Source organism: Falco naumanni, chromosome 4 (genome assembly GCF_017639655.2).
Source record: "Falco naumanni isolate bFalNau1 chromosome 4, bFalNau1.pat, whole genome shotgun sequence".
In the NCBI taxonomy this organism is placed as follows: Eukaryota; Metazoa; Chordata; class Aves; order Falconiformes; family Falconidae; genus Falco; species Falco naumanni.
In genome coordinates this window covers 68,501,119-68,524,528 of record NC_054057.1, presented here as the reverse complement: position 1 = coordinate 68,524,528, position 23,410 = coordinate 68,501,119, and the positions used below count along the sequence as shown (strand labels likewise).

The 23,410-nt window shown below is 65.7% G+C and overlaps 2 protein-coding genes across 2 annotated transcripts; one reads left to right on the top strand and one right to left on the bottom strand.

Moving 5' to 3' along the window:
• The first annotated feature begins 973 nt into the window (after positions 1-973).
• Positions 974-5,676, top strand: HAPLN4 (hyaluronan and proteoglycan link protein 4). The gene is made up of 5 exons (XM_040589604.1): positions 974-1,100; positions 2,354-2,471; positions 2,846-3,208; positions 3,964-4,266; positions 4,982-5,676. The coding sequence occupies exons 2-5, from the start codon at positions 2,354-2,356 to the stop codon at positions 5,317-5,319; spliced, it is 1,122 nt and encodes a 373-aa protein (XP_040445538.1). The 5' UTR covers positions 974-1,100; the 3' UTR covers positions 5,320-5,676.
• A 613-nt stretch (positions 5,677-6,289) lies between these two features.
• Positions 6,290-22,521, bottom strand: NCAN (neurocan). Its single transcript, XM_040589541.1, is given in 16 exon segments — positions 6,290-7,931; positions 8,040-8,222; positions 8,801-8,945; positions 9,033-9,115; positions 9,222-9,380; positions 9,586-9,699; positions 9,929-10,045; positions 10,611-10,746; positions 10,748-11,784; positions 11,878-12,702; positions 13,026-13,319; positions 13,602-13,729; positions 13,802-13,976; positions 14,667-15,068; positions 16,146-16,225; positions 22,286-22,521. Coding segments are annotated over 15 exon segments (4,020 nt in total). The 5' UTR covers positions 16,219-16,225; positions 22,286-22,521; the 3' UTR covers positions 6,290-7,782.
• Between the last annotated feature and the right edge of the window lie 889 nt (positions 22,522-23,410).

Here is a 23,410-nt window from a genome sequence, read left to right as displayed (position 1 = left end):
GCCCCTGTCCCTAGAGCTGGGGATGTCACCCCCGTGCAGCGGCCAAAGCACTGCGGTGGCCTCCCACGACACCCACTGGGGCCCGGGGGGCTCTCACTCTCTGCCCAGGGCTGGGAGCAGCTGCCAGACTGTGTCCCCTGCTGCCCTTTGGGGTGCAGGGGCTGGGGGGGGCTCCTGCTGCCTGCGCTGCCCTTGGCACCATGGCTCAGGGTCGGGGCGGGGGGGGGGGGGAGCTGGGGGGAGGGGTGCCCCTACCTGTGCCAGGGGTGCACATGAGTGGGGGTATGAGCATGTAGGGGGATGCACACAGGTGGGGGTGCACACAGTGGGGGGATGCACACAGTGAGGGGATGCAGAAGCATCAGGGGTGCACATGAGTGGGGGGATGCACATGGGTGGGGGGATGCACACATGTCAGGGGTGCACACAGTGAGTGGATGCACATGGGTGGGGGGTGCACAGGGGTCAGGGGTACACATGGGTGGAGGAATGCACATGGGTGGGGGGATGCACACGGGTAGAGGTGCACACGGGTGGATGGACATGGGTGGGGGGTGCGCACGGGTGGGGGTGCACACAGGTGGGAGTGCACATGGGTGGGGGATGCACATAGGTGGGGGTGCACATGGGTCGGGGTGCGCACGGGTAGCGGGGATGCGCATGGGAGGATGCACACGGGTGGGGGTGCACACGGGTGTGAGTGCACATGGGTGGAGGATGCAAATGGGTGGGGGTGCGCACGGGTGGAGGTGCATAGGGGGGGTGCTAGCAGTGGCTCTGGGCTGCCCTTGCGGGGGCCAAGGAGGGGGCATTTACCCGGTTGAACTGCTCATACCCCGCGGGCTCCGCGCCCGCAGCCCGGCCCGGGGCTCCCGGCAGCACCGGGGGGTCCCGGGGGTCCCGACGGCCGCGGCCGGGGCCGGGCGGGCCGGTGACCTTGGCAAGCCGGCGGCCCTGCGCAGCGCCGGGAGCCGGGGCAGGGCCGGGCCGAGCTCCCGGTGCCGCCCCCTGCGCGGAGCCGCACCGGCAGCACCGGCGGCACCGGAGCGCTCCTGCGGCCGGGCCCCCCCCGCGGGCCGGCACCGCTCCGCGGAGACACGGTGAGTGCGGGGGAGGGGCTGCGGCCGCGGGGAGCCGGGACGGGACCCCCGCCACCGGCACCCCTGCACCGGCAGCCCGGGCGGGGGCTGCTCTGGCTGCGGCGGCCGGGCTGGTCCCCCCCGCGCTGCGCTGCCCGCTCGGGCACCGGCGTCCCGCAGCCCCGGGGCCGCCGCAGTGTCCCGCACTGCAACACCGCACCGGCCGCGGGGCCGCCGGGGGGGACAGCGGGGGGGGCGCTCCCTCCGTCCCCGGGGGGGCCACCACACTCCCCCTGCCCCACAGCCAGGCCCTGGGACCCCCGGGGGGGCCACCCCGCTCCCCCTGCCCCCGGCCGGGCCCTGGGACCCCGGGGGGGCCACCCCGCTCCCCCTGCCCCACAGCCAGGCCCTGGGACCCCCGGGGGGGCCACCACACTCCCCCTGCCCCCGGCCGGGCCCTGGGACCCCCGGGGGGGCCACCCCGCTCCCCCTGCCCCACAGCCAGGCCCTGGGACTCCCCGGGGGGGGCGCCCTGCTCTCCCCGCCCCACAGCTGGCCCTGGCTCCCCAGCCCCCTCCTCTCGGGCAGGGGGGCTCATTCCCACGATGGACGGGGGGGGCCACTCAGCCGGGCTGGCTTGTGGGGCTCCCCAGGAGCACGGGGCTCAGGCCCCAGCCCGCGGGGAGAAGGGGGTCGCAGCCCCCCAGGGAGCGGGGGGGCTCCGCCGTACATCTCTCCCGTCTGTGCCTGGGGAAGCGGGGATGCAGCCGGCGGGCTTGGGGGGGCTCCAGCAGCCACAGCCCCCTCCCGCGCCATCAGTTCAGTTTCCAGATGTGCCGGCGCTGACATAAATAACTCAGGCGATCCGGCCGGCGCGGCTGCCATGAAATATTCATCCGGCTGTAACCGAGCGGGTGAAGTGGAGTTCAGTGCTGGCGCAGGCCGGGGGCGCGGGGGTCCCTGCGGGTTGGTGGGCTCCGTGGGAGGGGTGATGAGTGACCCAGCACAGCCCGTCACCCCCCTCTGCTTGGGGTGGGTGAGGTGGGAGACAGGGTGAGGGGCTCCCCAGGAGGGGTGTCAGTGGGTGATGGTATCACCTCCCCCAGCCGGCACAGCCCCCACGGGGTGTGGGTTGGGGGCCAGCATCACTGCGGGGGGGCTGCCGAAGCAGCTGGGGGTCAGGTAGAGCATGGGTTTGCTCACAGACCTCCCCTCCGCCGCTCTCCTCCCTGGGGGGGGTGGGAGGGTGCTGAGGGGCTCTGCTGTCCCCCCAGATGCGTCCCCAAAGTCCCTGGGCAGCCGGCCCGGCAGCTCTGCTGCTCCTCGCTGGTGTCCTCGCCTCCGACCCGCCGCTCAGCACCCGGGGACGGAAGAAGGTGGTCCATGTCATGGGTGAGTGGGGACTGGGATCTGCAGCGGGGGGCTGGGCTGGTCCCCAGGGTGGGATGAGGGGAGCCATCCTGCAGCCGTTGGGCTCTTGGGTTTAATATCTATTAAAGCCTGATCAGGGTCCTTGGGGCACCCATTGTGCCCCCTGCCCTGGGCAGGAGCTGCCTGACCCTCTTCGAGGTTTGCAAAGTCCCCAAAGGAGGGAAATTGCCCCCAAAGGAGGGAAATTCCCCCCAAAGGTGGTCTCGCTGCCTGCCCCACACCCCCAGCCTGCCTTGTCCCCACCGTGGGTCCTGCCCGTGTGCTGGCACTGCCTGGGATGGAGGCAGGGGCAGACTTGGGGACAGGGGCACCCCTGAGCTCGGTGTCCCTTGCAGAGGGTGACAGCGGGGCCGTGGTCGTGCAGACAGCCCCGGGGAAGGTGGTGACACACCGGGGCGGCACCATCATCCTGCCCTGCCGGTACCACTACGACGTGTCCGCCCACGACCCGGCCGAGATCCGCCTCAAGTGGACCAAGGTGACGGAGCCCATGGCCTTCGTGGATGTCTTTGTGGCGCTGGGGAAGGCGCGGCGGGCGTTTGGCAGCTACCGCGGCCGCACGGCTCTGCAGGAGGACGGCTTCGGCGACGCCTCACTCATCATCCGCAACGTCACCCTGCAAGACTATGGCCGCTATGAGTGCGAGGTCACCAACGAGCTGGAGGATGACACCGGCATGGTCAAGCTGGACCTCGAAGGTAGCGGCGTGGCTATGCTGGGGAGGAGGGACTGGGATGGGGAGGACACCGGGTGTCCCCATGTCCCACGCGGGATAGCCAGGACGCGGTTCCCGGTGCTGCGTCCCCGAGCTGGGCTTGGTCTTGCTTTATGGCTGGTTGTTTTTCCTGGCGTGTGCCATGGTTTATTGCCTCTGTTATTGGCTTTTATTGTTGCTCCAGGTTTACAGGCTGGCAGCTAATAAACGCTGGAGATAGATAGCAGCACGGCCTCGTAAAGCACCACAGGGGGGATCGGGATGTGGCAGCAGCGTTGGTGCCGTGCGCGGCTCCAAGCCCACCAGGACAGGCTGCTGCAGCTGGGGACACCAGGAAAGGGGGGAAACCCTTTTTGGGGGCTCAGGAGGCACAGAAGCACTGCTCCGCCAGTATAGGCTCGCTCCAGGGACACCAGGGCTTGGCTGGACCCTGCACAGGCACCACTGATGTCTCCAGGTCCCAGAGCAGCAGGTCCTGGAGCACAGGGGTCCCTGCAGTCACAGGCCCGGGGGGGCTTTGCAGTTACTGAGCAAAGCCTGGAGCATCCAAACTCCCCGAGCAGAGACGATGGCAGCTCGTCTTCGCCGGGCTTTGCAGCCGGGTCTCCCAGCCCACGGCAGCCCCTGTTCCCTGCCGGCTGCCGGTGCCTTGCACTGATCACCCTCTTCGCTGGGTGCAGCTGCAAAATAAGGTGGGGGAGGCCCCCAATACCCCAGCCCTCCTCTCCGTCCCCCCAGGCGTGATCTTCCCCTACCACCCGCGGCTGGGTCGCTACACCCTGAACTTCCACGAGGCGCAGCAGGCGTGCCTGGAGCAGGACGGCATCCTGGCCTCGCACGACCAGCTGCACCAGGCCTGGCTGGAGGGCATGGACTGGTGCAATGCCGGCTGGCTGGAGGATGGCTCCGTGCAGTATCCCATCTCCCGGCCGCGGGAGGAGTGCGGCCGCAAGGACACACCAGTGGGGGTACGCAACTACGGCTACCGACACAAGGAGAGCGAGCACTACGACGCTTTCTGCTTCACCTCCAACCTCAACGGTAATGGCGGGGGGAAACTGAGGCACAGAGCACCCTGCTCTCTGTTTTGGCTGTGCAGGATGTGGGGGGGTCCCACGATGGTCCAGGAAGGTTCTCAGCCCCGGGCAAGAGAAGGATGCAGCTGCATGTGTCTCCCCTGGGCTCTGTGGCACATTAAGAGGGGATCAGTGCCGGGGACCCCCAGCAAGGACCAGGATCTGGCCCCATCACCTCTGGGGCTGATGCACATGGTTTTAGCAGACCCCGTCTTCCCCGGGCAGGAGCAGGGATGGAGGTAATTGCAGCAGCAAACAGCCCGGGTGATGGATGAGGCCGGGGCCACAAAAGACAGATGGGAGCCGGGAGGGCTCCTGGGCTGTGTAAATTCCTCCCGGCTGGCAGGGCCGTGCGGGGGGGCTCTGCCGATGTTTATTTAATGGTGGCAGGCAGGATAAATAGCAGGTGTAATCACCACAAGGAGCCATCACCAACCACTGCCGTGCAGCCCCCATAAATCTACCCACACCATGGCGGTGGCTCCCCAGAGCCCACTCAGCTGGTCACCTCCTCCAGCCCCCCCCCCAAAAAAAAGATGTATTTGGGGGAGGGTGTTGTCCACAGACCTTGCACCGCTCAGCCCCATCCCACCCTGCTGGGTACCAGTGCCGTACAGGATGCAGGATGCTGCATCTGAGTCCCTGACAGCCCCCGCTTTGTCTGTCCGCCTCCCCCCCAGGCAAAGTCTACTTCTTGAAGACCTACCGCAAGCTGAGCTACACCGAGGCGGTGCAGGCCTGCAAGAACAACGGGGCGGCCGTGGCCAAGGTGGGCCAGCTCTACGCTGCCTGGAAGATCCAGCTGCTGGACCGCTGCGAGGCTGGCTGGCTGGAGGATGGCAGCATCCGCTACCCCATCGTCAACCCCCGGGCACGCTGCGGGGGCCGGGAGCCCGGCGTGCGCAACCTGGGCTTCCCAGACAAGAAGTACAAGCTCTTTGGGGTTTATTGCTTCAAAAAAGCTGGCGAGGCTGCCCCCGAGAAGGCGCTGGGTGGGGGGCATCCCAATCGCGTGTGAGGCTTACCCCCTCAGCGGGAGCACCCCCAGATTTGGCCGGGGACACCCCCACTGTATGCTGGGCTCCCCGGCGGCGCTGCCTCCTGCGACATGACAGCGTGGGATGCTGCAGGCAGCCCCTGCGTTGGACTGGGAGAGGTGCCCATGTGATGCCGGTGCGGCTGCTGTGCCGCAGGCTGCCGACAAAGCCCGGTGACGCTTGGGGAAACTGAGGCAGCAGGAGGGGAACGGCTTCAGTAGCCCAGCCAGGAGCCTGTGCTTGGATCCAGGGCTGGCTCCCCAGCTCGTTGCAGTTCTTGCTTATCAATCAGCGTATTGCATGTGCTAGAGGCCCATCCAGAGCAAAGCAGGCTTGAGCCCCCCATGTCCGCGGTACCCAGCGCCGCACTAAACCCCCCAGGAGATGCCATGGGCAGCCAGCACCAGGGGACTGGCAGGTCTCGGGGCGGGGGGGGCTGACCTGCCACAGGCTCTGCCCCATCCCCAGAATCCTACCTTGGCACGGGCAAGGATGGGGGGCACTGAGCTTGGCTTCATGCAACATGGGCAGCGGGGGGGGGCAACCACAGCCCCTCCAGCACCCGCATGCACCCGCTCGCCGCCGGCCGCCCCACGGGGCTGCTGCTGGAGCTGGGCAAGCTGGGCGGCCGCACGCCCCTGCCTGGGGCTGGGGCAGCTCTTTAGCGCTTGGCTTCGTGCAGAAGTGGCTGATGCCGGGAGCAGGGAGGTGCTGGGTGGGCACCGTTCCCTGCACCCACCTGGCCAAGCACCGGCTCGAGGCTTTTTGGCAGCCCTGGCGCTCGCGAGCTGGACGTAGATGAAATAAAAGCTTCGGCCGCTTTTTGAGAGCTGAGCTGGGCTCTCGTGTGTCCTTCGCTGGTGCCATCCTCAAGGGGCATCTTGGGTGCGAGGGGACCCCGGGCTGCCCTGTGCCACAGGGCTGCTCGTGCCAAGGGCACTTGGGTTCGTTCCCTATTCAGAACCCCGGCATCCCCAGCCTCGCTGCACCCTCCCTCGCAGCCGGAGCTGGGCACTTCGGAGCATCCCGCCCGTAGCATCCCGATGGCATCCCTCCTGGGTTTATTGGGACCAGATCCAAGGGAGCAGCATCAGCAGAGCCACCTCAGGGCATCATGGCGCTGGGACCCACCGTGGGGGTGGGCAGGGCACAGGTAGGGACCCCGGGGTCCCCCACACTGGAGGGGGCTTGGGTCTTCCTCCACACCCAGTGCAGCTGTGCACGGGCCATCCATCACCTTTACTGGTGAAGATAAGTGACTGCTGGGACATGACACCCCCGGCCACTGTGACCTCCAGGAGGGGAGAGTGGGGATGGTGGGTGCCAGGGGCCACCGGAACCCCAGGTGGTGGCCACCACATGCTGATGGATGGCAGCCAGGGTGGGAGCCACAACCCCTGCACCCATGGTTAATGCAGCCAGCACCCTGATAAACCCATCAGTATCTCTGCATCTCACCGGGCCGGCGGGGAAAGCTGCGGCCATGCTGCTCGCTGCCGGCGTGATTCACGAGTCCTCGGCTCACGCCGTGAGCAGGCAGTGGCACTGGCACAACAAGTCCTGGGAGGAGGATTAGGTTTGTTTAAAATTAATTTAGTGGTGGTGAAAGGAGGCAGATGGAGAGTGCTGGCAAGGCCAAGGCAAGGCAAAAGTAGCAGGGGGACTGTCGCTGGTGTCTCTGCCACCCCCCTGCCCCCCAGGAAAGCGCAGGGTGGGGACACTCAACTGTTAAAAAAATTTATTAAAATGTCCAGCAGTACAGAAAGGCAGAGTCAGAAATGGCACAGGGAAGTGGGGGGCGGGGGGGGGGAGGGGGCTCAGGACACGGCAGTCACGTCGCAAACAGCAGAGATCAGAAAGCGCCGTACACACACACGCCAACTCCAACGGGGACCCGACGACAAACGGAAAAGGGGAAAAAAATAAACCACCCCCAAACCAGGCAGCAGAGCGGGATGCCAGCCCCGGTGGCATCGTCCCCCCGCCCCGTGCTGGGCAGGGTCCCCATGCCGGCTGCAAGGTGCCCCATGGGCAGGACCGGGGTGCTGAGGCGGGAGGATGGGGGGGGAGGGGGGGCTGCTAAAAAACCAGATCCACCCTAGGCCAGTGAGACACCATGGCCAAGGTGGGAGATGGGGGGCTGGCAAGTTAACCCCCACTTTGGGGAGGGGGCCAGAGCCCAGCCAGGGAACAGCCCCCGCACAGGGATGGGGGGTCCCCGTGCGGGGCTGGGACTCGACCCCGGGTCGGGGGGGCTGAGCGTGGGACATGCAGGGAGGGCTGGGGACGCACACGCAGCCGCCCCCTCCGGATCCTATTCCCTACGGGGCCGGGCATCCTAGGAGCTAAAGCCAGGGGGGGCTAAAAAAGAGGGGGGGTGGGAGGGGGGCAGGAAACGTCACCACATCCCGTCGGGGACCCTTGTGCTTCCTCATCCCCCGGCTCTAGAAGTAGTGGCCCTCCTCCATCCAGTCCAGCCGGAGGTGCTTGCGGTGTTTTCGCCGCTCCTTGCGGGGTTTGTGGTGGTGGTGCTGGTGGTGGGGGTGGCTGTGACGGTGGTGGTGGTGCCGCCGCGCTCGGTGTGACCGCCTGGCTAACGGGGGGGCAAGGGAGGGGACCCGGGGGGGTTAGGAACCATGGCCCCGGGGGGGAGCCAGTGCCTTGACACCCCCCATCCCCAGCACCCCCCATCCCCACTAACGTTTTGTGCAGAGGATTTTGGGCCGGTCCCACTTGCCGGTGCTGTGGCACTTGATGGTGGGGACGTGGCGCTGGGTGAAGCCCTCCTCGCACTGGTAGCGCACGCTGGAGTGGATGCTGTACTTCTCCTTCTTCTTCCCCACAATGAAGGCATTCGCCACCTCCGGCGGGGGCCCGCACAGCACTGGGGGGGACAACAGACCCCCGTCACCCCATCACCAAGAGGGGACAAGGGGGACACCCTGCTGCTGCCACCAGTTCTCTCCGCCAGCCGGAGGAGAGGTGGATGGCTTTGGGAGGGGGGTCCTCCACCAGGTTGGCAGCGAGGTGTTCCCCAGGATTTACTTCATTAATTAATGGCCTTATCAGGGTGAGTGCATCGTTAACACGCGGTCGGTGGGAGAGGGCGGTGCGCTGCTCTGGCTCACAATAAGCAGCTGGAGGTTAATATAACTTTCAAGATAAGGAATGAGAACTTAATAGTTTTAATGGTGGCAAATTAAACAAATTAAAGTGGAGAGGGAAGAATTGACTGTGGGGAAAAAAAGGAAAAAAAAATAGAGATTAAGGGGAACTGCTCAAGTTTTCCTGGAGGAAGTGCTGGGAGAAGTTTCCTGAGGATGACAAGGTGGCCCAGGGGCTGCGGGATGGGGATGCAGGAGGCTGCGGGATGGTGCTGTGGAGGGCTATGGGATGGGGATGGGGATGCAGGGGGCTGTGGGATGGGGACACCAGGGGCAGGGAGGCCAGGGCAGGCAGTACCTGTGCCTTTCTTGCAGATGTAGGGCAGGTTGTAGTTGCAGGGCACATCGTTCCACTTGCCGATCTCATGGGACACCAGCACCACGCAGTCCTCACCGCCCGCAAAGAAGTTGTCAGGTTGGTTCTCCCGCCAGTTCTCATATTGCTGGTGGGACCCGAGAAAGGGTGAGCCCCCTGTGCCCCCCATCCTCTGCCCCCCAAGCCCCCCACCTTGCACCTCCAAGGGTCTCACCAAGCCAGTGTTGTCAGTCCACTGGAAGTCCTGCTCCACAATCCTGTCATTGAGCCCGATCCAGGTGTTCTCGTGCCCAAAGCCTACGGAGAAGAGGTACCCACGGCTCACACGATGAAGACCAAGAGCACCCAGGGGTGCTGGTGCTTGCAGAGCTGTGAGAGGGGGTGCTCTCCCCCCACCCCGCACCGTTGATGAAGCCATGCTCCTCCCGCGAGTGGATGCTGGTGAGGTGGCCGGCACGGCGGCGGCAGTCCCGCTCCGCATCCTCCCAGGAGCGCCGGCGGGCGAAGTACCGGTAGCAGTGACCCTGGAACTTATGCCAGTTGTGGTCGCAGCCCTCCGTGTCTGCAGGGAGATGGGGACGGTGGGGAGGGCGAAGGGGACCAGCCCCCAGAACCCCCGGGGAGGGATGCAGGGAGCAGCTCCCCACTGCAGCGGGGGGCAGGACTCCTGCACCCTCTTCCCAGCTCCCCACACCCATCCCCAAAGGGACTCCCCCACCCCATGGTGACATACCCGGGGGGGTTGGACATCGGGGGCCATTCCCCACCTTTCTCGCAGCGGCTGCCACCGTAGCTGGGCAGGCAGAGGCAGATGAAGGAGTTGACCTCGTCGATGCAGGTACCGCCATTCTGGCAGGGGCTGGACAGGCAGTCGTCTATGTCTGCAGGGACACTCTGGGAGCTGCAGCCATGCGGAGACCCGCGCCAGACCCACCCAGACCCCCATCCCTCCGCCAGCACCGGTGCCAGCACTGACTGCGGATGGCGGGGACCGAGCAGGACTCGGTGCCACAGCCCCATTCCCCTCCCCGCTTCCAAGTGTGGCCGCTGCTCCTCCGGCAGGCGGGGCCAAATCCTGCCCCAGCACTGCGGGATGCTCTGGCCGCTCACCGATCTCACAGTTCTCCCCGGTGAAGCCCGGGGTGCAGCTGCAGCCGCAGACGGTGCCGTTGGCACGGCAGGTCCCGCCGTGCAGGCAGGGGTTGTTCTGGCAAGGGTCGGCCGGGGCTGGGGGTTGGGAGAGGGCACCCTTAGGTGGGGTTTGGGGCTGGGGGCACACTGTGGCACCCACCCCTTCCCCACCAGGACCCAGAGCCTGGGCCTGCCCCGGCGTTGCCACACATTATCCGCAGTGCCTTTTCCACCGGGCTGTGGCTCTGCACATTAAATATCTTTGATGCCCATTTTCCAGCCATGGCCAGGCTGCGTGTGCCACGCATCCCCACCAGCAGCCACCTCTCCAGCCATTAGTATTATTACCAACTGCAAATATATTAAATATTTAAGAGGATGCTTCCCCAGCTTATGCTAATAGCTCGGCTCTCTCTGAAAAACCCAGGACCCACTCCCAGCCCATCACAGTCGTTGGAAACTCCCCAGTGAGTAAATTGGTTGGGTAAAAGAAGAGGACCGCCGCCAATCCCCTCCTTAAACCCCGTCCTGTGGGTTGGCACCATGCTGTGCCAGCCTGGGGGGGTCACCCTGGAGGTCCTCCTGCCACCCATCCCATCCCTCCCTGTGCCCATCTGCGCTGGGTGCCCCCAGCACCCTGACCCCCCAGCACCACGCTCACCGTGCCGGCTGGCGTTGCCGGTGCCCGCCCAGGCCAGCAGCTCCCGCTCCTCCAGTGCCAGCTCCTCGCCGCTCCCGCTGTCGGCATCCAGCAGCGGGCCCCCCCCCAGCCCCCCGCAGCTCTGCAGCCATGGAGGGCTCAAAGAGCGGCCCCGTGCTTGGGGACCTGGGTGCCTCCGGCACCCATGGGTGGGAGGCAGTGGGTGATGGCCAGGGGCTGCGGGAGCTGAGGGGTGCAGGGGTCTCTTCCCTCTTCACCTCCCCAGAGGCATCCTCCTCGCCAGGGGCTGTCGGTGCATCCTTGTGGCTGGTGACACCCAGGGGGCTGGTACTGGTGGGGGGCTGCTGAGGGCCTGGGGGGGGCAGGAGGAGATGTTCTGCCCCCTCCAGCTCCGGTGCAGTGCGACTGGTGGACCACGGGGCTGTGGGGGCAAAGGCTGTGGACCCCTCCTCAGCTGCTGGCTCCAGTGCCTCTGCCTCCATCGGGGTCACCTCGCTGGCCACAGCGGGAGGTGAAGGTGAGGGGACATCCCGCACTGGGGGGGACACAGGTGCTTTGCTGCTTGGCTCGGCTGAGCCCCTCCTGGCATCCCCGTACCCAGCTGGCTGCTCGTGGCTGAGCTCAGCTGGCAGTTCAGCTGGCCCGGGGAGTGCCGTGGGGCTTTGCGCCCCCTGAGCAGCCACCTCGGTGGGGCTGGGGGTGGCAGGGTGCCCCACGGAGGGGCCAGCTGGATGGAGGAAGGTCACTGCTTTCCTCTGCCTCTCCAGCGTGCCATCGCCCGGGGCCCCGCTGCTGTCAGTGCCATCACCACGGGGCTGCGGGGCCATCTCGGGGCCCTCGGCCACCAATGGGGCTGGGGGCAATGGGGGCCACGGTGGGACGGAGCCACCATCCTCCTGGGAGACGGTGTCCCCGGAAAAGTCCTCAGTGGCATCTGCGGGTGGCCGAGGGGAGTCCCCGCGGGCGCTGGGGACGTGAGGCTGAGCCCCAGCTGTGGTGATGTCCTGGTGACCGAGAGCATCGCGGGGAACCACGGGGGGAGGCAGGGATGGGGACTGCGGAGGGGGTGTCTGTGTGGGCCCCCCAGGATTGCCGGGGCTCTGCTGTGGCGATTCCCTCCTGGCAGGCGCCTGCGGTGAGGGGGACACCTGGGCGGTGGCCGGTGCCATCAGCTCTGCAAGAGATGGCACAGCCATGGGGACCCCAAACCGGCACAGCTCCCACTAGAACACCCCTCCCCCCCAAGCCGCTTTCAGGTATCACTTACCAGGGCCAATCTCCTCCTCCACTGCGTTGGAGGGCAAGTAGATGCCCTCCTGGCGCAGGCTCTCAGTGCTGGCACGGGGGATGCTCCATGTCTCCACAGTGTTGGCTGCAGCCCCCTTCACCTCCAGGGCCATGACAGGGGCCTGGGTGACCTTCCCCACTGGGTCCCCAGCCACCGTGGTGTCCCCAGCCACCACCGCAGGGTCCCAGCTCTGCCGCTGCAGCTGGAAGTAGCGCCCGTTCAGCCCGGCGTAGCTGCTCTGCCGTGGGGTGTGGGAACTGGCCGGTGGGGTGCTGGGGGTCCCTGCTGCCGTGCCAGGGACTGTCCCCAGCCCTGGCGGTGCTGGCGGTGAGCCGGTGATGTGCTCCTGGGTTGGGCTTTGGTTCTGTGGCAGGAGGGCAGCCAGGGGCTCCTCAGGGTCTTCTTGCACCGGCGATGCTGGGCTGGTGCTGGCCGGATCCTGCTGAGAGCTCACCGGCGCCTGGTCCACCACGTTGAGAGCTTCATCTTCATGGGGCCACGCCGGCGAGGAGGCCGTGGTGGGAAGCAGGGACGTACCATCACCCAGCCCCAGCCCACGCGAGGGTACAGCCCCCGGAAGATCACCGCGCTGTGCCATCGGGCTGCCACTCGCCAGCCGCAACTGCTCATCCTCACCCAGCCCTGCAGGTCCTGGCTGCGGCAGGAGGCCATAGCGGTCGCGCAGGGTGTCCCCTGACGTGTCCAGGTCCTCGTTGTGCTCCACCAGCAAGTTGTCACTGCCCAGTGGGTTGGGCACAGGCAGTACCGGCTTCTCTGGCTCCCTCTGCCCTGCAGCTTCGTGTGCTGGGGTAAGACCACGAGCATCAGCAGTGGGACCGAGGGGCAGGACGGGCACCCAGGGCACCAGCAGGGACCTGCATCCCGCTCCAGGTCTCAGTACCAGGCACCGCATCCCCCAGCCTTGCGCCATGCTAGCATGATGCATGGAGCTGGGCTCCCTCCCAGCGCAGCTCTCCTCATTTATCTCATTAATTCCCCAATTAAATATTCATCTGCAGCAGTTTTCCCAGCCAAGCCCACCGACTCCCAAGGGAAGAAGGGGCAGGGCTGGTTGCGGGGGGACTGGGGCGGAACATGGTGCCAGCATCACTGCCGGTCCCCCTTACCTTTATAGCAGTAGGCATCAAATTTGGAGGTGGGGGGGGGGAAACCGGTGCGGTTGGGGAACTGGTAGAGGGTCCTGACACCCGATGCATCGCCACCACATTTCCTGCGCGGCAGCCTGATGGGGTAGCGGACGCTGCCGTCGGCCAGCCAGCCCGGGTCGCACTGGTCCAAACCCTCGCGCCACGCCAGGTAGAGCTGCCCGGTGGTGGCTAGCAAAGCCCCCCGACTCCGGCAGTGCCTCCAGGCCCCCTGCCAGGTGAACCGGCCCGGCACCGTGGCGTAAAACACCGTCCCTGCAACAGAGCAGAGCCCGTCGGGGACATGTGGACAGAATGCCGTGACGGTCCCGACAGCTCAGAGCCAAGTGGTGCTTTTTGGAAGTCTCCATGACTTGAGCACTACGGCCACGCTGTGCTGCTCAGCACCGGCATGGCACAGCACCCATCCCTGCAGCCAAACGGCAGCGGGCAAGAGATGCACGGAGATGCCCACAGCATCACCCCCGGGGGGTTGTCCCTAGGCACCCACCCACCCGCCCAGCCCGGCGCGCACCCAGCTGCAGCAGCACCACTTGCCTTGCAGCTCCCGGGCGTAGCAGTAGACATCGTACTCTTCACTGGGCTCCCTCCGGCTGTAGCTGCGGACGCCGGGGAGGCTGTTGCGGTCTCCGTAGCAGCCGGGCCGGGACAGCGTGATGGGATACCTGCCGGAGAGAGGCACGGTGGGTGCTCCGCGGTGAGGGGTGCCCAGCCAGCAGCCTGTGCCGCACACTTACCGCACGGTCTGGTCGGCCAGCCAGCCTGCATCACAGTTGTCATAGCCATCCTCGAAGGCGGCCTGGAGGTGCTGGGGCGAGGCGATGATGGCAGAGTTGTCCAGGCAGGCACGGCGAGCGGCGGTGAAGGTCAGTGTGTAGCGCTCACCCGCAGGGCGGTAGTGGAAGACGACGCCTGGAAGGGCAGCGGGTGGCAGAGGTGGCACAGGGTGCATGGCTCACGGCTTTTGGAGGGGGCACAGTGTGCACAGGGGGCACAGCTTGCACGGGGTTCATGGGGTGCATGGCTTGTACAGGGTGCACAGCTTGCACAGGGTGCACAAATTGCAGGGCTCACATGGGGTGCATGAAGTAAACAGCATGCACAGTTCACAGGATTCAGAGCTCACATAGGGTGCACGAAGTACATTGGGTGCACAGCTTGTATGAGATGCAGGGCTTGCATGGAGTGCACAGGGTGCATGGCTCACACAGGGTGCACAGAGTACACTGGGTGCACAGGGTACATGGGGTGCACAGCCTGTATAAGCTGTGGGGCTTGCATGTGGTGCACAAGGGTGCACAGCTGGCATGCAGTGCATGGCTTGCTCAGCTTGTACAGGGTGCACAGGGTACATGGGTTGCACACCTTGTACAGGGTGCACAGGGTATATGGCTCACATGAGGTGCACGGCTTGCATGGGTACACGAGGTGCACAGCTTGTATAAGGTGCAGGGCTTGCACGGGGTGCGCAGCTCGCATGGCTTGTAAAGGATACATGGGGTGCACAGCCTACACAAGCACCCACGCCACCCTGTTGTGGTACCCACGATGCCCCCACTGCTCTCCTGGCAATGCCACCCCACAACGCAATACCCGGCTCACCTGTCACCTCCAGCGGCAGCAGGTCCTGCTCATCGTCAATGCCGGCCACCACCTCGCAGCGGTACAGCCCCGCGTCGCTGGCACGGGCAGCGCGCAGCAGCAGCGTGGCGTTGTAGCGGTCACGGGGGTAGCCGGGCAGGGACACTCGGCCTTCGTAGGCTTTCACCACCTTCACCACGTTGTCCTTGGCCACCAGGATGGGGATGTCCTCCCTCTGGCCGGTGGCTGAGCGGACTTTGCTCCATTTGACGCGGGGTGGGTCGGGGGGCTCGTTGGGCCCCAGCGAGGCGGAGGGGTGCAGCAGGAAGAGGCAGGGCAGGGCCACCGGCTCCCCTAGCCCCACGCGCACGGGCTGGTGCTGCACCCTGTTGATGTGGATCACCTTCCCATCATCCTGGGAGCCTGCGGGGAGAGGTGCCCAGATACCACGGGGATGGGCAGCAGGAGTTCCTGCTGGGCTCTTGGTCACAGAGGGGAGAGTTGGGGGCACGGCAGGGTGCTGGGGCTCGGTACTGGGCACCCCTGAGCTCCCCAAGGAAGAGAACAAAGCAAGATGATGTGCAGTGTCCGTGTCTAGCAGCTGGAGACCAACCTTGCACATTAAATCTGCCCCTCCAGGGCTGAACCCCTGACTCAGCTGAGTCCCCTGCCCCCCCCCAAGATGCTGCAAGGCTGTAGCTGCTGCTCAGCACCCATGGGTCCCACACTGCTCCCATCGGGATACCGGTACTCCCTGTCCCTGCCCACAGAGGTGGATCCCTTGCCAGGGACTCGGTGCCATCCAGCCCCTGCAGCACCAGTGGGACAGCCATCCCCACACTGGGAGAAAGCATGGCAGCGGTCATGACCTTGACCTCCTCCTCCTGCAGTAATCCTGCCCCAGCCTGTGCATGCTCCCAGCTCCGCTGCAAATCCCACATCTCAGAAGCCCCTGTGGCCCAGCCCTCCTGCCCGCAGCGGGGTCAGGGGGATGCTCCCCACAGAGCCCAGCTGGCTGGGGACCAGGGATGGCCACTAATCCCTGCCTGGCACCTTCCCCCCCACCTCCATCACACCCCACACCCTCTGCTCACTGGGAAATGCATGGGAGGGCACCAGGGCAGGGGGATCCCAAAGCCCCCCGTGCAGCCACGAGGGATGCAGGGGACATGGGCCCTCTTGGTCAGAGACATGGCAAATCCCCGGGGGGCTCAGCACCGCAGCAGGGAGGGGGCTGGGGGTGCCGCCAGTGGGATTAAGGATTTAAGGCCTTGCCTCCAGGGATCCCAGTGCAGGGGGGGGGTCCACGGTTGCCTGGGGGGCTTCTCCCTTGCTAATCCCTTGCAGCCCTGGGCAGGGAAGCATGGGGGGCTGCAGCCTGAGCCCTCCCCTGGTTATTATTCACCCTCACTATTTGTTATGGTTTGATAGTTCATTATTTGCTGTTGTTTACCCTTATCAGCTAATTAGCCCTGGCTATGGAGCACTGCCGGCACTTACCCAGGACAGCGATGGGGAGGAGGGAGAGCCCGAGCAGGAACCAGCAGCCGGCATCCCCCATCACATGGACCATCCTTGACCTGCAATGAGAGCGGGGGGTGGGGGGGGGTGGGGGTGGAAGGCTGCTGCTCGCCCACTCCTGGCTTGTCAGGCAGCACCGTCGGGCCATAAATCACCGCAGGACCACACTGACACCAGCTGCCCGGGACCCGCGGGGAGGAAGCAGGATTAGCCCCACTTAGCAAAATGCCATTAGCCCAGAGAGAGTTGGATTTCACTCTTGTCGTGAAGCCAGTGTGGGGTGGGGATGGAGGATGGGGTGCCACCCATCGACACACCGCATCCCTACTGGGGTGTCCCTCTGTTCCCTGCCACCGCTGCTACCCATGGTGACATCCCCATGCCCCGCTGGAGGTGGGACACGCGTTTACATGGGCAGGGGGCAAGCCTGGGGGTCCCGCAGCCCCCAGCTGGCAGTAGCAGAGCCAGTGGCACTGGAGCCAGCCCTTGCTCTGCCCCCAGCATTAACATGCAGTGGATGCCTCTGGCTGCCGGAGCTGGCGTGCAGTGCGTGGAGCACAAAGCCGGCACCGCCGCTTGCCGAAAATCTCCCATCCATCTGTTTGACTGCAGCGACGATTAGTATTTTCTAAATCATTTGGTCTCTGGACTCGGAGGGAAGTCGGACAGATTGCCCGCCTGGTGCGGGCACAACCATCGCCCAGCTCCCACCACAACCACCACCCGGCTCCCACCACAACCATCTCCTGGCTGGGGCTTTGTTTGGGATTTTAACCAGGTGCTGGCACCCCGAGCTGCCAAACCGGCCAAGCAGAGGCAGCAGGGATGCAACCAGCACAGCAACCAGCATCTGTGCTGGCAGCTCCAGCATGGGGTTCGCTGGTCCCCACTGTGGCGTGCAGGTCTCCCTGGCTCCAGCATTGACCCCTGCCCTGTCCCCTGGCCAAGACAGTGAGCTGGGGAGCACTTGGCTTTTGGGGGAACACCAGGAACCCCTCACCGCTCTCCCAGCTGCCTGGAGCCGAGGCTTCGGCTCATCCCACAGGTTCCCCCATCCCTGATGCTCCATTTTCCAGCCCTTGATTTCTCATTCTGTCCCTTCCGCTTTCATGGGACAAAAATAGAAAGAAAGAGCAAAATGGCGAGAAAAAAGGAGACCCCCCACATTCAGCACTGGAAAAAGGGCCTTTCAGGGGACGCAAAACTAGGTTTTATCTTATCTCTTCCAAAGAGGAAAAGCGTTTGTAGCCCCTTCCCTCCCACAGCAGCTCTGCGGGGCTTTTCTGCCTCCAAACCCAGCTGCTGGTAAAAGATGAGGCAGTGACCTGACCCCAGCTCCGGAGGGAAATTCCCGGGGTGCAGAGCAGGGAGGGGGCTGCACCTTTGCCCAGCCACAGCCCCTGGAGCCCAACAACCCCGGACCATGGCACTGACAGCGGCTCCTGCCTCCCGGCTCGGGGATGCTCTGGGAAGGAGATTCCCCAGGCTCGCCGCCTTGGCAGCACCAAACTTTTCCCTGTCTTCCCGCTATGGGGGGGTGGTGGGGTTGGGGTGGAAACAAATTGCTTGGCACAGTCCAGGTCCAGCTCGGGAGGTTCCAGCTCCTCCCCATTGAAATACTAATTTTGACTTTCTGGGGTGTCAGGAGCAGTCCCAGCACAAACCATCAGTGCCTGGGTGTGGGGTGGGGAGGCTCCCACCCACCCTCCCAGCCATGTCCTTCACCAAGCCACCACCCTGGGAGCTGCTGGGCGAGGGTGGGAACATCCAGGATGCTCAGCATGGGGAGGGGGAGAAGGGTGCCCAGGGCTGTGCTCGCACACACACGTCCCAGGGCTTCTGATCACCCACGGTCCCTTTTTGGTCTTTTTACCCATTTTCTCCTTTGCATCTCTCGACATTCCCCCTGCAGCTTCCAGACAACTTTTCCCACTGAAGGGCAAACAAGACAATTTCCCACGTGGAACAACAGCAACCCAGCCTCGCTCCCTGACACCTCTCCACAGCACCCAAGACCTTCCCCTTCCTCCTCCTCCTCCCCAGCCTGTGGCTGCCCCAGCTCCCAGCGCGGCAGCCCCCATTCCCAGCCATAACCCGGGGCCACCAGCCCCAAACCCCATATGAGGTTCCAGCCCCATGCCACGTTGGGGGGGTGGGGTGGAGCAGGAGCCGAAGGGACCCAAGACACCCCAATGAGCCGTGTTAAGGTGCCAGCGTATAAATACTCCTCTAAGCTCTCAGCTGTTTACCCAGAGCCGCCGTTCTGGAGATGGGTCCTTGCTGAGCAAACGGCGGGCAGTGCCGATGGGTAAACAGCCCAGGGTTTATTTAAATGTTAAACAGGAAAGTTGCTTTTTGGATTTCCAACCACCGCCTCGGTGGGCTGCAGGGCTGGGCACATGCTGTGCTGGAGGGATGGGATCGTGGTCCCCGACCCCGCCAGGGCACCCTAGGCTGGCAGCACCAGGGACGTGGGTGCTGCTGGTGGCAAGGGGCTGGGGACAAGGGGCTGGGGGGGGCGCAGGACTGCATGGCTCTGGCTGCGCTGTCGCCTTCCCTGACATCAGCGTTTCTGCAGGTTTTGCTTTCGAAGCAGGGACGGTGCCGTGGTGGGAAGGGCCAGCCCTGCCAGCAGCACCCGCTGCCTCCTCAGAGAGCCCGGACCATGGGCAGGGGGGGGCCCGGGCTCCCCCCACCCCGGGAACAGGACACACAGCCCCAAGCCTGCCGCTCTCTCGGGGCCACCCAGCTGGCACTCTGCCCTTGAAGCATGCAGGGACCATGTTCATGGCACCACGGCTCCTCTCCGAGCCATGGAGACAAAGGAAGGTCCCCACCACACTCCGTTCCCTCCAGCCCCTCACCGGACCCCCGGCCACCACCTCCACCGAGCCTGGTCCTGCGCTGAGCCAGCAAAAAGTTTATCCCAAGGTCAGGGGCAAGCCGCACGGCAGCCTCCATCCCTGCCGGTGCCACCACATGTGGTGACCCCCACACGAGGACCCCCACACCACACCAGGGGCTGCCGAAGCCGCAGCCAGGCAGCATCCTTCCCGCCTCAGCACCTCGTTAATTATTGAGATCGTCTCCCTCCCACCTCCTCTTGATCCACTAACCCACAATCCAGCTCCAGCAGCACTGGTGAGGCAGCCCGGGGCTGGCACAGCTGCATCCTGACCCCGCGGTACCGCCAGCATCAGCCCTGGCTGCATCCTGCCTCCCCGCCGAGGGCAGGGGGATGCTGCTGCCGGCACGGCTCAGCACCACCAGCCCCTCTGCCAGGGTGGGGGGTAAACAGCATCAGCCCCATCCCGCTGGGGCAGGATCTGCCCGTGGTTCCCATGGAAGTGGCGGCAGGCTCAGGTACACAGAGCATCACCGCACCCGTCCCCGGCGGTGACAGCCAGGCGAGGAGGGTGGCACAGGGAGCCAGCACTGGCTGTGCCACCGCCAGCCCGAAGGGCTGAATCTCGCGGGGGGAGGTAGGGGGGGGTGGGGGGTGTCCCTCTGTGCTGCCAGGGCGATGCCGCAGGCTCAGGGCACAGCGATGTCCCCGCTGCCACGTGGCTGGGCCCCCTAGGGGACCAGGAGTGTCCCCCCCGTCCCCGAGCGGCCCAAACCCAGTCGGGGGGACGGCAGACGACAGAAATTTAAAATAACGCTGGTGCAAAGCCGCCCCCCCTCAACCCGGGCGAACATTTTCACATCTGTCACTAGCTGTCACCTCATGAATAATTCATCTGTCTCATGAATATGCAAAGCCGGGGCTGGTGATTAGCTTCAGCTGAAACATAGCTTAATTCCTCACAGGCCATTGGGTGCCGGGACCACCCACCCGGTTTTGGGGTCCCCTCTCGTCCCAACCTGCCCCCAGCCATGGGCTGGGACAGGGGCGGCTGCAGGGCTTGGGGTCCCCTGCACAGCAGAGGGGACATTTGGGACAGTGCAGGGGATGGGGGGCGGGGGGGGGGGGGGGGGGGGATGCACTGCCCACCTACCCAGGTAGCCGGGATGCAGTGGGACACGGGTGGCCCCCTCCTTGGGACGCCCCACCCCTGGGGGTGTCCCCAGTTGCCCCCCAGCCAGGGCGCAGACCCTGTGACCTCTGCTGTCCCCACAGGTCACTCCGGTCCCCAGTGCCACCAGCGCACACACGGCAAGTCGATGCCCACCCACCCAGTATCGCCCCCACCACTGGCACCCCACGGGGCTAATCCTGCTCCCCCCGCATCCAACCCCACCGAAGCCCCAGCCCCCCAGCAGCACCCACCTCCCTCCCAGCGCCACCACAGTGCCTCCACCACCCCAACGGGGACGGGGTGTCCGCCGAGGGCCCCCCCGGGGCCTGCGTGGCCGTGGTGGGAGCCCAGCAGCGGGGCCGGCTCCACGTCCCCTCCTCTCTGCCCACAACAAAGGAATTCTGCAAACCTCGCTGCCGTCACATCTCACAGGCAACGTGATGCTTCCCGCTCCCCCCCAGCCTGCGAGAATAAATTAGCACCTTGGAAAACTGTGATCCCGTCCAATATGGGCCCTTTGCTGGGTGCGATTTTTATTAGGCAGACAGTCTGCAGCCTTTATTTTAGAATTTGCTCTTCTTTTTATTTTTTTTTCAATTTTTTTGAATTTTTTTACCCCCCTGTTTTCTGTCTCTCCCCAGGAAGCCGACAGCACCATGGGAGCCCCAAAGCCAGCACAGCATCATGGCAAGCCCCCAGCCCCATCCCTATGGATGGCTTGGCCGCACGCCGGCAAGCGACTCCGAAAGCAGCATCTGCGCCTGGCACCGAAAGCCGGGAGGAAAACACCGGGCCGGTGGGCCTGGCACCGAGCCGGGCCTCCAGCACCATCCCCGCTGGTGGCGCTGGGCTTGCCGAGCCCCCAGCCCAGCGCACAAGAGCAAGGAGCCCCCCAAGCAGCTACAGACCCCTCGCCGGTACCCGCACCCATCCACCCCGGCAGCCCCCATGCCAGGACATGCAGGCTGGGACTCATTCTGCCCGTGGTGCTGAACCCCTGCCACACTGGCAGCCCTGCCTGCTCCCTGGCAGCCGGGGTGCCCCAGGGATGCGAAACTTCTCAGCTCCCTCCCTGCCGGGGACCTGGGTGGCCAAGGCAGGGTAGGGGGCCGAGGCGCACCCAGCTCCGGCACCGCATGGGGGTGGCACCCGGGAAGCACCCACCCGCCAGCACCCACCATCCTGCCACCCCTTGCCCCTTCTCCCTGCCCACCACCCTGCTGCCAGCTCCTGGGGGGGCAGGGCACAGCGCCATGCTGCTGCCCTGGTAGTGTCCCCCAGCCTTGCCTGGCCCGCTGGCCCCAATGCCCATGTCCCCAGCCCCTCTCAGCCCCAGTCCCAAGTGTCCCCAGCCCTGAAATCCCTGGTCCCCTCAGTGTCCCCTGTCCTGGCATCCCCAGTGTACCCCTGTCCTGGTGTCCCCACAACCCTAGTCCCATTGTCCACCTGTCCCAGTGCCCCCAAGCCCAACCCCAGCATTGTCCCCAGTCCCAATCCCAGTGTCCTCAGCCCCGACAGCCCCAGTCCTCTTTGTGTCCCCAAGTCTCAGCCACAGCACTGCTCCCACCCTAGGGTCACAATCCCTGTCCCCCACAGCATCCCCCAGCCCTGACAGCCCCATTGTCCCCAGTGCATCCCCCACAGTGTCCCCCAGCTCCAGTCCCAGTGTCCCCAGCCCTGACAGCCCCAGTCCCAGTGTCCCCAGCCCTCAGCAACAGCATCACCCCCACACCAAGGCCACCATCCCTGTCCCCCGCAGTGCCCCCCATCCCTGACAGCCCCAACCCCAGTGTCCCCCATCCCTGACAGCCCCAGTGTCCCCATCCCTGACAGCCCCAGTGTCCCCATCCCTGACAGCCCCAGACCCTCCGCATCCCCATCCCTCAGCCACAGCATCACTCCCACCCCAGGGCCACCATCCCTGTCCCCCCTCCCAGTGTCCCCCAGCCCCGATCCCAGTGTCCCCAGACCTGACAGCCCCATTGTCCCCACCGCAGCCCCCTGCCCGGATCCGTCCCGCTTCTGCCGTAGCGGTGCCTCCGGCTCCGGGCACCGCAGCGGAGCGGGGCGCGGCGCGGGTGGTGCCGGTGCCGCACGTACCTGGGGCCGTGCTCACGGCGCGCAGAGGGTCATCGCCGCCGGTGGAGCCCAGCACCCCGCCGGCACCGGGGGCTTAAAAGCGGGGCGCGGAGGGGGGCAGCGGGCCGGGCCCCCCGGAGGGGGCCGAGCCGGGCCAGGCCGGGCCAATCGCGGTCAGGCGCGGCCCCCCCGCCGGTGCCGGTGCCGCCCGCCCGCACCTGCCCGCAGCGGCGGCGAACCCGCGCCCGCTCCGCGCCCCGCCGCGCTGCCCGGCGCAGGGCGAGGGGCGGCCGCGCATGCGCCGCCCCCCCCCCCCAACCGGGGCCGCCCGCCCCCCCCACCGGGGCCGCCCCCTCCCCATCGAGCGGGGCCGCCCCGCACCGCAGGCACCGCAGCCCCAGGCTTGGCGGGGGGGGGGGGCTCTGTCTTGGGGAGGCCCTAAGGGGGGAGGGGGGTCATGAGCGGGGGGGAAGAAAGGGGTGGGGGGTCTTTGTAATAGCAGTGGGGTCCCTAAGAGGGGTGAGGGATCCCTGTCGGGGGGGGCCATAAGCAGGGAGGGGGGTCATGAGCGGGGGGCCCTAAGAGGGGTGGGGGTCCTTGTAATAGTAGTGGTGTCCCTAAGAGGGGTGAGGGGGCCCTAAGAGGGGAGGGGGGTCATGAGCGGAGGGAAAAGAGTGATGAGGGGGTCCCTGTAATAGGAGCGGAGTCCCTAATAAGTAAGAGAGGGTCCCTGTCATGGGGGAGCCCTAAGAGGGGAGGGGGGTCATGAGCAGGGGGCCCTAAGAGGGGTGGGGGGGTCCTTGTAATAGGAATGGGGTTCCTAAGAGGAGGGGGGGGGTCATTTGTAGGGGGCCCTAAGAGGGGTGTGGGATCCTTGTAATAGGAGTGGGGTCCCTAAAAGGCTTGGGGGGTCCCTGTCATGAGCAGAGGGAAAAGAGGGGTGGAGGGGTCGTTAAGAGGAGAGGGAGTCCCTGTGTTGGGGGGTCCCTAAGGGAGGAGGGGGGTCATGAGCACAGGGAAGGGAGAGATGGGGTTGTAATAGGAGTGGGGTCTCTAAGAGGGGGGGGGGGTCATGAGCGGGGCGCCCTAAGAGCGGCGGGTGGTCCTTGTAATAGGAGTGGGGTCCCTAAGAGGCAAGGGAGGGTC